The sequence below is a fragment of the Athene cunicularia genome, assembly GCF_003259725.1.
Source record: "Athene cunicularia isolate RWA chromosome 14 unlocalized genomic scaffold, athCun1 chr14_part1, whole genome shotgun sequence".
In the NCBI taxonomy this organism is placed as follows: domain Eukaryota; kingdom Metazoa; phylum Chordata; class Aves; order Strigiformes; family Strigidae; genus Athene; species Athene cunicularia.
In genome coordinates this window covers 17,113,018-17,126,576 of record NW_020799118.1, presented here as the reverse complement: position 1 = coordinate 17,126,576, position 13,559 = coordinate 17,113,018, and the positions used below count along the sequence as shown (strand labels likewise).

Genomic DNA, 13,559 nt, shown 5'->3' with positions numbered 1-13,559 from the left:
CTGAATAGCGCAGTTTTAAGAGTTTCAGGACTAAATTCTTACTTACCCAGCTTGAATAAGCTCATTCAGTTTAGCTGCATTCTTGTCATCCATACCTTTACATGAAACGGGATAAGACAGTGAATTAGGATTTAAAGTGATAGAATCATGATTTTAACATGTCCTGTTCACTTTTCAAAGCTGTTACATTTTATTCTCAATAGCATTAATGTGCATAAATGTAAAGTTTCTATTTTCACAATGTGCAAGCTTTACACCCTTGCCATGAAAATTATATTTCACTCATGGATTAAATGACCCTAGTTTAGGTGCTACAGTCATCTTGCATTGCTGGGCATTGATCTGACACTGCAGTATTAAAAAAAAAAAAAAGCTTCCTCATCTTCCTTCTCAACCTCTGTTGCTAAGGCAGCACAGCATAATGAAAGCATCAAGCCCTCACAGCCCTGAATGCAATAAAAAAAGTAAATAAAAATAATAAAATGCACATTTAACCCACATTTTTCCTCTATGCATTATACAGCACATATTTAAATTGACATTATGATAACGTGATTTATATTCCCTATAACAGTTAGGCCCAGATCTATTTACTGAACAATTAATCTCCCTCTGGCAATGCTGAAAGTATTCCTGACATGCTTTCGTGTCTCAATAGATCTATGTAAGTCATCTTGATCTTTGGGAAGATGGGACTGGGTGAATATCACAAGAGAAATTAAAAAACAAAACCAAAAAAACACATTACCAAAAAATAAAAAAAAAAAGAGAAAGAAACTCCTTTCACCAGCTGCAGAGCAGACCTCTCATCAATTTGGTGTAGAGGCTTGAAGCTTAAGCCCATTTGGTCTTGGAGACTAGAATCTTCCAAAGTGACAGTGGGTAAAATACGTAACCAAGTACCAAAGTTATAAAAAGACAGAAGCACAAAGTATGCATGCATTGCCATGGTGACTGTGTGAAACCTTACTCCCAGTCATAGCAAGGAGGGTCTGTTGATGCTTTTAAGACAAGATGTGGATATAGGGAAGAAACACTAACACTGATTTCTACTGACAATGCAATCTCTGCACCTTCTTTGTCATGAAACAGTTCAAAATTGTTTCTCCAAGATGAATTAACACACTGGAGATCTTTGAACAAACAAAATAAAGTCAGTATGAACATTCACAACAGTCTCGTTCATGACACATTACAATAAATCCCAGTTGAGGAACTAATATAGTACATAAAAAAATCTGCTAAAATAAGGAATTGTACATATCTACTCATTAAAGTTTTCTTGCCTTTTTCACTTTGCAGCTAGTATGACTTCACAAGGAAGTGAAAGTATTTTGATGATTTTTCCATGTCTCAAATTAAAAACACATGTAGAAGATGCACTATGACACAACACTGACTCTAAAAAAGCTTGGGGACAAATGAAAAAAATACACAGGTAAAAAATTGTATGTGCCTGAACTAGAACATGCAGTGCAAGCTCCCCTGCCCGTTCTCCAAGTTAGCAACATCAGAGCTCTTTCTAGTCCGGAAGTCATAAAGACCACAGGAACCATCTCCTGGGCTGCATCAAAAGCAGCATGGCCAGCAAGTTGAAAGAGGGGATTCTCCCCCTCTGCTCCGCTCTCTTGAGCATCTCTAGTGCTGTGTCCAGCTCTGGGGCCCTCGGCATCAGAAGGACACGGATCTGCTCGAGTGGGGCCAGAGGAGTCCACAAAGACGCTCGGGGGGCTGGAGCACCCCCCTGTGAGGACAGGCTGAGAGAGTTGGGGGTTCAGGTGGAGAAGAGAAGGCTCCGGGGAGACCTTAGAGAAACCTCTCAGTGCTTAAAGGGGGCTTTTAAGAAAGATGAGGACAGACTTTTTAGTAGGGCCTGTAGTGATAGGACAAGGGGTAATGGTTTTAAACTAAAAGAGGGGATGTTTAGACTAGATATAAGGAAGAAATTTTTTACAATGAGGGTGGTGAAACACTGGAACAGGTCACCCAGGGTGGTGGTAGATGCCCCATCCCTGGAAACATTCAAGGCCAGGTTGGATAGGGCTCTGAGCAACCTGATCTAGTGGAAGATGTCCCTGCTCATGGCAGGGGGGGATGAACTAGATGGCCTTTAAAGGTCCCTTCCAACCCAAACCATTCTGTGATTCTATGGACATGATAGTAAGCCTAAGCTTAGATATCTTGCTAATGCAACTGACTCTCAGAAAACGGGGGAGCATTGGTATGGCATATACTCATTTGTCTACACTCATCGTTATGGACAAAACCAGTCTTGAGGATTACAAGATCAGAATACCTCTTGGTTAGCCACTAAAGTTGTTATTTCTGACTATGATTTATAATGATTTTTCATCTTCAGTGTTCCATAACTAAAGATTTAGAGAATGACTTCAAGAAAGGCACCATCCCAGATTTTGATTGCATAGGCAGAAATAATCATGAGTGCAGACGCTATCGTTTACACATTTAATTGCTTAGTTTTCAAGAATAATAAAACAGACAGATAACCTAAGATGCATATACATTTACCTGTCATCTGTGGGTATTACATGCACTGCATTTCACAGATAGCAAAAGCTAAAGAAATCTGTCAGAGAAAAAGGGGACTAATGCAACAGACTAAGAATGTCTTTAAAAATAAAAATACATTTAATGACAAAACAATACCAAAGAGCACTGCAATAGAATACAATGAACACTAATTCTGAATAACTCAAAGGTGAAACTGTACCAGACATTACCAACGTCAAGGGTAGACACTTCTGATACCACCATATCAAAATAATTTTAAGTAATTCATACTCACATCCCCCAATCTTTTTCCTTAGTTCCCCATAGCAGATTAAGCCATAAAGCTCCAGGGAGGATTTCTTCAGCCCTTGAGAAAACACTGAAAAGCAGAAAAGGAGTGAGATACAGACTGCAGATACACACACACAGCTACACTGCAGATACTCAATGATACGACAAAGTTCTTATTGAAAGGAAGACCAAGTTCTGTTCCAACTAACACTATGAATGTACTTTAGAGATTTAATGCAAATTTCAGATTCTAAAGTTTTATATGAAGAATTTCTTCTTTATATGAAGAAATTTTTCCATTCTGTGTTTGCTGTAACATTGTGTTTTAAATAAAATACTAATCACTTCTTTCATCTTAAAATACTGTCTTATTTTGAAGAAGGAACTCAAAAATACACCTTATGAGAGGTGTTTTAGATGTCTATTTCATAAAGAGATTATACCATACACTATCTTCGCATTCCTTCAGCTTTTTTTCTAGTCGTACCCATTTCTCATTAATGAGGCTCTGGCCACAAATCACATACATGAATTCACTATCCAAACTTTTCCTGATGTTAAAGAGGGTTGTTTATAGACCAAAAAATTCAACCACCAGGACACCGCCATGACTTATACAGCTTAGAATATAGCAACAGGATAGGAAAGCCTTGGAGACCTTTACTTCACCAACAAGCTAATGGGAGAAGTTGAAAGTCAAAAGAGGTGTCTTAGTAAAATCTGTTCACTCTGAAATAGATTTCTTTAACCCATTATTCAGATGAGGCTACCCAAAAACTGACTTGAACTCTCAAGGAATAGTAGCATCTGATAAAAATCGATTAATAATGATCATATATTACTATTATTGTTACAAAACACCACTAGCAGTTCATATGACTTCACTCAGTAAGTCAGGGAAGAAGGGAAAAGAATAGCAAGAGGGGAATATGGCACTGAGAATCTTAAATTACTGAATCTTAAGTTACTGAACCAATGATACAATTTCAGGCTTATTTAAAGTGTGAGCAAATATTTCACCATTTACACTTGTATCAGACTATTTATTTATTTCTACCTTCCCCCAAGAAGTGCAAAGTAGTGCTGGAGTCAATTGCTCGATGAAGTCATGCCAGAGTAAGATTTAGGCAGCTTAGAGAGAGAATAGAACATTTCCCTGAAGCTGGCTCCTCCCCAGTATTAATACTAGGATCAGCACTTACTATGGTGTGGTGAATTCATATAAAAGCAATGACACAAATACCAGTTTTTAAGAAGTATTTGTCAAAAAACATGAACCTCCATATGTCCACGCTAATGAAAATAAGACAAGTTCACAGACATCCTATTCAGTATGTATTTTCTCACCTCCACCTTTCCTACCCTCCATGACGGCACTCAAAGCAGGACTCCAACCCTCATGAGACTGTAAGCTCTACACAAAGCCCATTTCTTTTCATACTAACCATTATCAAAGTCAATGTACTTTGAGATCTTGTGCCAGGTGCGATAGTAGAAGTGGCGAACCTGTTCCTTATTCTTCACCATGCTTGCTGGTTTGCCCTTCTTCTTGTATTTCAGGGCAATGTTGTTCTGGATAGCTTCAAAGTCCTTCCCATGCTGAAAAACAAATAAAATAAATCCAAATACTCTAAACCAAATTTATATCTTGTCATACAACCACTCAAACAACATGAGACTTTGGGGTTCTCCGTGGGAAACTAGATTTCAGTGGTCATAAACAAATTCTTGGGTATCAGAATTCAACACTGTAAGAATGACAGTGGTTTACTTTATTTTATATAAAATGCATTACAGATGCCAAAAAAATTACTTTCCAATTTCTTGAATTGTTTCAAAATTAAAAATGTAAGTTGCTAGCAAACTTTTAAAAAACCCCCAAAGTTTACTAAGAAATTTGCTAAGTAGCAGAATTGAAAATCCAGACTTTCTCACTTTGCTTTCTTTACTTTCCTCTGCATTTTCCTCCCTCTCTGTCCTACCTCCATTTCTGAGTAAGGTGAATGAGAAGCCTATTATATTTAACAGATTCACTTTTATTTACAGTAAATTTCAGGTTCCAGTTATGAGTACAAAATTTGAGTTTCAAACAATGAAGGAAAATATTACATTTAAAAAAACTTCAAACCACAGCTTTTTACAGAAGACATGGTTTTACACTGTAGGTCATTCAGAAGTTCATTCTTAGTGTAAAAATAAAAATGAGACACTTAAGTGTCCCTTTAAAACTAGTCAATTCCTATGAAACCTTCGGCGTTCAAAAGAAGAAAATTTAATTTTATATACCTTATCATTGAACTCCTGCTATCACAACATTTCTTAGTATTTAAAAAACTCGGAACTGATTTAAATACAAAGCGTGAAAACCTCTTTTGAAAGGTAGTGACACAAAATGAATGGAATTTGAGGACCAGACTGAATCCCAAATCCATTAACACAGAGCACATTTTTGAACTTTTTCCTCAGCATTCAAAAAAATGTTTTCTTTTAGTGATAAAGGGACTTAATAATTACATGATTCCCAGGAATATCACTGCAAATCAGAGGAGATGAAAAAGGAAAAGTGTCTTAAGTGTTCATTTTGTCCACAAAATACATACGCATGAATCATGCCTACCCCTAAAAAAACTTATTTTTTTTAAAAGATGCATACATGCAAAGAAAATCTACCACCACGTCCTTTGTTTTTGCCTTTAGTATGTATTTTTGTAACAGAAGCACTCTTAAAATAATCATGGGAACAGGACAACCAGTAATACATCATACGACATAAATGATAAGATGATCTAACTTCTCTTTGTCTCTCAGTCCTAGGACTGAACTGGCTCAAAACTTTTCATGGTCAAATATTAAACACAGTGCCTACAATTCTTATTAGAACATATTTTTTGTTTGGTGATATTACAGCATAAGTGTGTTGCTTTTGAAACTGAGATAGGGACATGAATTATTTATTTATTTCTCATTTGCAACAGAACTGTAATTGAAAAATAATTGAAATTACTATAAACATTTTGTGAATAAAACTCACAAATATGTCCTGTGTATTTCAAGAGAAAAAAAAGCTTGACTTTTGAAATGTGGCTTTGATTGACAGATGGTTTATAGCCAAGTGTACAGACACATATACCCAAATGCATATGTGTATGTACGCATTTTGCTCCTGCAACTCTCAATTGAATCAACCTTCGTTAGGAATATCCAGATACTAAATGAAGCCATCTAAATTTGTTATTTTCCTCTAGGCTTACCTCATACAGTCCCTCGAAGAAAGTATTTTTGTCCTCTGTGCTCCACGATTCCCACTGCCGCCTGACCTTCTTCCCTTCCTCCTTCTCTCCGGCCGAGGCACCCAGGTTCCTTGCTGCTGACTTGGAATTTCCAGCAGGATTGCTGGGAGGAATTCCTGATGTGCCACCAGATGTAGTCCCTCCATTATCTGCTGCTGCAAAAAACCCCATGACCAGAGTGAATATTAAACCAACAGGAAGATTCATGAATAGAGATAAGGAGGAACTCTGAATCTTCTCCTTCTTCACTACTCCTATTCCAAGATATTTCACCTGAAATACAATAGGCAAATAACAAGGTTTGTTTTAGAGAACAAAAATCTCAAAGAGAAAAAAAAAAAAGGGGGGGAAGGTTTCAAAGGCTTAATTTTGCATTTGCAGAAATAAGACAGATAAGCAGGAATATACCAAAGTAACCTCTAAAAGGCAACACACTCTTTGATGCTTATAAACTGCTGCACTCTGCAGTTGCCCCTTGCAGCTGTGAGGAACGTCTGAGCAATGCTGAACACTGATGTGACCAATAAAGCAAACTAATGCCCATGAGAAAATATAATTTCATACCCTTGTCTTTGGTCTTGATCTTTCTGCCACCAAAATAACCATGGTGAAGAAAGGACTGAAAGATGTCTACTTTTAGTTCATCACATGATAATGGATCAGTATTCTCTACAATCTGATCCTCAGGATAAAGCACAGCAACTCTGACATTCAGCCTATCTAGGATATTTCAAGGTATCCCAAGGATAGCAAGTACCAACCCCTTCTCTTTCCCCAAATCCTGGTGTGGCTTTTGGAAAAAGGCACATAAATATAATCTTGATTGTACCTTTGTCAGTTCTCAGCACACCAAAGAACATGGATCAGAAAAAAAAAAAAAAAAAAAAAAAAAAAAAAAAAAAAAAAGATCAAAAATGCTAAAATGAGAATAAACCCTGATGGAACTAAGAAAATTTGCTGTTCATGCAAGCAGGGAACAGGGAAGAAAATGGGATGAAGAAACTGCAGGATGGTGAGAGCTACATATAATGCAGTACGATTCTATTCCCTCACCTTAATGCAGAAGAAAAAGCCTTTTTTTTTTTTAATAGCCTCTGAAACTATTAGTCTTTCAAAGACATTTTAATCAGCAAAAGCATTATCACTAACCTTAAATCTGTGATTTATTCCCAACAGAAATCAGCCAAACATCATGCTTGGTTTGACACTAACAGATTATCAGAATGTTAATCCAGAAACCAGAGAGACCTCCCAAAAAGTGCACTCTTTTTTTTTCCCCATGAAAATGTAACCGTTCTCAGTAATTTGCATTTGCAAAATACATTGTCTTCAATTTTGCTAAGAAGTATTATTTAAGATTTGACTGCCCGTATCAATGTAGGCTTGTACTTCATAAAACAGAAGCCTTTTAACACTGAACATACATTGCTCATTAAAAAGAACGCTTATTACCATTTTCATTTTTCCAGTTACTGTCCTTTATGTTTTGTGTTTTTTCTCATGATAAATTGGCTTGCCTTAATTTGCTTATAAATCCAGCTTGTACAATACAGCAGTCACAACCAGTTTCCCAAACTTTTATACATATTAGCACGGTTCTCTTTCATATTTAGGCTTAAAAAGTTGAGTTACCTTTTAAAATTCAATTATATGAAGCGGTCTGTTTACCTGACAAAGTCAGTGGTTTTATGTGTACATACACATCTTTCTCATTCAAGAATCAGCTTGATAATCCTAATATTATTTTTAAAAATACTGTCAGAAGAATCAACTGTTAGAGGCTTACTATGCTTTAGAGATTTTAAAGACTTGTATGTAAATCTTAACTATTCAGTTGCAATTTGAAAGTAATTCTTTTGGATGACAAAACCGTTTTTCTCCAAAGCCTAAAAAAGCTGCTTGTTCAAGTAATGAAGAACATTTGAAATTAAACCTGGAAGAGAGTAAGATGTGTGAAAGTACATTTTTTTCTGCTATCAATAAATATTTACTTGATATAAAATACGATACTGTGACCATTAAAAGGTTAATGTTTCTTTTATTTCTAGGAATGACTATTTGATCCTTTTGAAGAAAATTACTGTCACCACAGGGAAGCATGTAAGGCAAAACATGAAAAAGAGTCTGACATCTAGAAGAAAATGCCCTTAAGAAGAACTTCTCCAATAAACAGTGTCTTTTACTTCCTAAAGCCTTCATCACTCACTGATAAAGTAATTGAAAGTTAAGCAATTTAATTCCAGTACTGTGAAGGTAAATCCTTTTAAAAAAGGGAAACCATAAAAAAAACCCTGAGCACTTTAATAGATGGTTGAGAAGAAAACTAACAACTTTAAGATACAGAATTGCTCCTTTATCCTGGAAACATGAGATTGGAATATCACAATTTGCATGGTAAAGAAATGCAAATCTTAATATTTTAAATCCTTGATCGAGAAGGAGGAACTCAAACACGTTAGTTCACATCAATCTCAGTCTACAATCTCCTGTTGCTACCAGCTCCCAAGGCAAAAGCACAGCTACTGGATTCTATTCGAGTTACTCTTCTGATCACAGACCTCTAACTTTCTGAGAAATCATTCAGAGGAACAACAAATGCGGAGTTTGGGGGTTTTGTTTGTTTGTTGGGTGGTTGGGTTTTGTTGAGGTTTTGGGGGAGTTTTGCTTCACCATATACATACTCAAATAAGTAAAAACCTGAAGTCAGCTGCCTGAAGTTCAGATCTTACCAAGGATTTTCTAAAGATGGTACAGTACACTTGGTACACAGGAAGTTTTCATTATTGAAAGGCATAAGAAGCAGAAGTATCAGTGAGGACTGTAACTTCTAATAAGCCTATAAAGTTGGGTGTAGTAAAAGATGAAATTAACACAAAAGTTGTATCGAGGACATGCTAAGGACTCCACTGATTCGACTTCTACAAAGCTCATAATTGCTCTTTTGTTCCTTTATATATACTTAATATTCTACAAGACAAACTGTAATCCTGGGAAGTTTGTAAGTCTTTCTTGTTTTAAACACAAATAAATTACTATGCAGACAACTGTTTAGAGTATCATATATGAAGATCTAAAAATTCTAATATCCTGTCACCTCTACAGAGATCTTATATGCTGTTTAATTCTTCCAGGAATAAAGGAGCTCACTACATCTGCCCTTTGCATGAATTTTCTTACTACTATGCATGGCAATATTTATCATTGCTTACCACAATCCACCCCAGAGCTTACTGGACCTCAGTAAGACAGGGCTGCTTATTACTGCAAAACAAATTCAAATACTTGTTTGGGCCACTCTAAACCTTTTATGAACAAATCTAGAGCAGTGATATAAAAGACATCTTCAAGCTTCAGCTCATCACCATTAGATTTTGTTATTATTCCCTCCTGACTTCATTCAGAAAATGGGTAAAAACATGGAAATGAGAACACACTAGTTTAAACAGCACATGATGGCAATGTATTTCACATTTGCTTTTACTAATGTGGTCACAACATACAAATGCATATTCTAACCACTCTTGCTTCATGGGAAAAAGCCCCTAAACACACCTTAAAACCTGTGCTCAGCAACCATGTGGCTTATTTATATTTGAGAAGTAAACATTCAGAAATCCTTCTTTTTCAGCAATCTTATACTGGTCTGCTTTCTCTCCCTCAATGAACCTCCCTGCTTTTGAACTCTGATAATAAACTGCCTCCACCCCACTATTCCTTCAAGTTCCTCCTCTGACTTCAAACAAGTTACTTTAAGAATTACTTCCAAGCATTCATACTTCAAATGGTGTGTGTTAGTTGAGGTGTAAACTACGAAACTGATAATACAATAAAGAGATGTGCCCTAAACTCAAAAGTACAACTCAGTACACAAAACGCAAGAGACTCTAAAGATACAATTAAAGATTATGTCAGGATAATCTGAAAATTAGCAATACACTTATGCATTCTACTAGGCAGAATTTGAGAATTACTACGAGCAGTCTTCCCTGAACCATAGTAAGGTAAAGTTGAAAAGTCAGCAGCTGCTGAGTGGGCAAACTCTTCCTAAAGCTTACAGTAAAGTTTATCAATAATTTGTCTGCTACAATGAAGCATCCTAAAAAACACAAATGACAAAAATAAAAAGGGATCTGCAACAGTCAGAAAAAAAAAATATTGTTTTCACACTCTTTTAAAGACATGATTAGGACAAGTTAATGCCTGCTGAATTTGAAAAGAAATTGTTTACTGAATACACTCCTAAGAATAGCCTTTGAAAGAGTTTTCACTTTAGAAAATACAGATTCTAAAAGCAGGACCACTTTAATGAAATCATCAAGATTACATTATTGCACTGTTGAAAGACTATGATAAAAGCAAGTTTCTGGTTTCACTGGAACAAGTCTAAGTTTGGTCTAGCCACTCCTGCTGGCCGATGTTAAAATTACCTTTGCAGCTATCACCTTGACTGTGACATGCAAAATGGAAAAGCTTCCAGTTTTCATAGCTGATCCAAAGCACATGCATTCGAGCTTTTTATCATTTTTATACTTACAGGAGGAGGAGAAAGTTGGTGAGACAGCAAGTAGAAGGATTTAAGTCCTATCTTTATTAGTAATCTTCGCCCTCCAATTAGTTCCCTACTGGAAGCTAGCTCTGTGAGACGCTTCACTCGGAATGCAAAGCCCTATAAATTCTGATCACAAGACATTCCATTAGGGAGAATTCAGACAAGCCTGGAAAACCTCTCAGTATGCATCCCTGCACGTAAAGAACTCAAATTAGCAAAGATCCCACTCGGTAGTTCTGTTCTCCAAGATCTGACAGTTATAATCTCAGCTGTGTCAGAGAAATCAACTTCAATAGATTCACATCAAAATTAGCCAGGCAGAGCTGTGACTGGTCTTACAATTCAATAAGTGAAAGCATAACCATAATTCTGCCACCAACTGTCACCCCTAATGATTTAAGAAGTTTCCCCAAACCTGACAACAGTCAAGTACAGTGATTACAAGCACTATCTATGACCAGCTACTGAAATAGTATTTTCCATTCCGTATGTAATTTTATTAGGGTTATCCTGAAATCTGAATTGAAAAGTAAACAAAGTTTGCTTTCCAATTGTGTCAATATACCTACTTAAAAATTGTTCTGCTGCTCTAAAATTGCAAATTAATGTTTACGTACAAATATACAAACATGAATATACATATGCACATGTGTGTATACATGTATTTTGTTCACACATGTATACACTTCCAAAGCAATGGAATAATTTCAAAGGCACATATTCTACCTGTCAAGTATGAACAACCTATTCCAAAGAAACACCTCCTTGCATTTAATACTGTTTGCAACCCTTGAAATAATTATCTGTAGCTAAGCACTCCTGGGCATTCCATCTGGGTTTTTTATTCAGTTTAACTGAACTGGGAGAAAAATTATGTAGGCCTTTCTGTTCTATCCTCCAACATCACACACAGGAGTTTTTCACTTAAAATAAAAAGTTTAAGAGATTAAAAAGGACTTACTAAGGTATTAAAAAATGCTTCAGTCAATTATACAAACTAACTGTCAAAGCAACTGAGTTCAAGAATTTCTTCGTGATATGACAATAACTAAAATATCAAAGTTTGCACTGCTTCATTACTGCAACACAAAACCATCATAATTTGTAACAATTACCTGATGTCCAGTAAGTCCATACCACTGTAATGGACCAAAGAGTGAGGTTATCTCCAAGATATGCTACATGGAGTTTTATTTCATTTTATCAGACAAGTAAACTTGGTTATTTCAAATGTTGAAGAAATCTCCCAGTGTTGTCCTTCTCAGAAGTTAACAGAAAATAACATTTGAGTACTTTTGCACAAGGTATCCAAAATTAGTCTCGAATACAGCTCAACTACAGTGCCAGGTGTCATCCAGTAACTGCTGAGCACATACAATAGCACCAAGATATTCAAATATCCCTGCTGCCTTCTAGCTACTCAAGTAAGAAACAGCTTTTTTTTTAAATCTTTTTAATCAAATTCTTACCTACAATGTTAAGTGAAAAAGCATGTGTATGCATGTATGTACATACATCTGAATAGATGTATATAAAACAATCTTAATAAAAACTCAAATTACATGGAAATGCCCAAACTATTCTGAAACTGTAATGCAGGACTCATGAAATCTTAGAAACAAATATGTTAATATGTGTATTTCACAGCTGTTTTCAAAATAGTTCTTTGGGCAAAAAGGTCATTAGAAATAATTGGGGGAAATCACCAATATCTTGTCGATTGTTTTTTTTCCCTTATTTAACTAGCACCCAGTGAATATTTTGTTAATATCCAAGAACTGAATTCTGAGTGAGGCCACCTGATTACACTGCTAGCTGGAGTCTAATTTCCTAACCAAAATACAGGAATTGCCTAAAACTCCTGAGAGATGAAAGGCAGGAAGGAATTAAAGGTTTGCTTCAATAATGGAGATTTTTTTTTCCTCCTCCACATACACATCCAAACCTCCCATTTCTGCAAGTGCAAAGAGGATAGTGGGCAGCAGAGAAGCTGAAGCCTTGGGACACAAAGAAGATTTCAGCTACTGTGAGAAACAAGCCCCAAAACACCTTCCCCAAAACCAAACAAAAGATGGCATCTACAGGAGGAGAATGACAACCCCCAAACCCACAGGTGACTCCCCCCACCCTGCCTGCGTGTTTTAAGGATGCCAAAATACAGTACCTTTGCCTTTTGCAGCAGTACTGCTGCCAACTGAAGAGGATGCCTGGGAATCCTTCTTCAGCCTCTTGCTCTGAGGTCTGACGCTGGACCTGAGAAAATGATGCTGGTCCTGGCTGTGGGAGGGCTGGAGGGAGGCAGGGGCCTGCGATAAACTGGGGTTCGGTGGGGGGCTGCCGTTAGTGTTGTTGTTAATAATCTTCTCTTCTTTCTTTGTGCTGCTGCTGCCTGGAGCTGCCTCTCCTCCTCCTCCTGCCCCTTCTTCTTCCAGGGACTCCTCATCTCCTCCTGCTCTCTTGCCCAGCTTTTTCACCCCTTCCTCCCCGCTGCTCTCTCCCAGTTTCACTGTCATCCTGTTGGGGAGGAGAGAGAGAAAAGAGGGGGGCACAAACTCAGGCCAGGGAGCCCCCCAGAGAGGGAGAGAAATCCCTGGGCTGAGAGGGGAGAAGTTTAGCTGCAGAAATTCCTCTCAACATGGCCGCCGTTGTTTGTTACTAAATCCCCTTTCGTTTGCTGTCCCGACCCAACAACCTGTGCCGAAGGCGGGAGGGGGAAAGCCCCGCCGGAACACCCCCCAAAGGGGCCCAAAAGGCAGCCGGGCTCCCCCGGCAGCCCTCCGGCACCCTCCCGAAGGGGTTCGGGGCGCCTTTGGCGGAGAAATCGCCCAGCCAAACTCGGGCGTGTGGAAGCGCTCGACAGCCGCTGAGAGGAAAGGCAGCCGCCGAGCCCGGCGGAGCGGAGCGGGGCAGCGCGGCCG

General features: G+C 37.6%; 1 protein-coding gene across 2 annotated transcripts in view; it reads right to left on the bottom strand.

The window, feature by feature from the left end:
• CRAMP1 (cramped chromatin regulator homolog 1) overlaps positions 1-13,417 on the bottom strand; it is a 44,005-nt gene extending 30,588 nt beyond the window's left edge. The window contains exons 1-5 of one of the 2 annotated variants that reach the window (XM_026858876.1): positions 12,806-13,417; positions 6,054-6,244; positions 4,248-4,401; positions 2,807-2,890; positions 47-95 (exon numbers count right to left, since the gene is read on the bottom strand). In XM_026858876.1, coding sequence (XP_026714677.1) covers positions 47-95; positions 2,807-2,890; positions 4,248-4,401; positions 6,054-6,244; positions 12,806-13,154 — 827 coding nt within the window. In that variant the 5' untranslated portion in view covers positions 13,155-13,417. Of the gene's footprint in view, positions 1-46; positions 96-2,806; positions 2,891-4,247; positions 4,402-6,053; positions 6,248-12,805 lie in introns of both variants that reach the window. The other variant, XM_026858875.1, reaches the window with a different exon arrangement.
• Between the last annotated feature and the right edge of the window lie 142 nt (positions 13,418-13,559).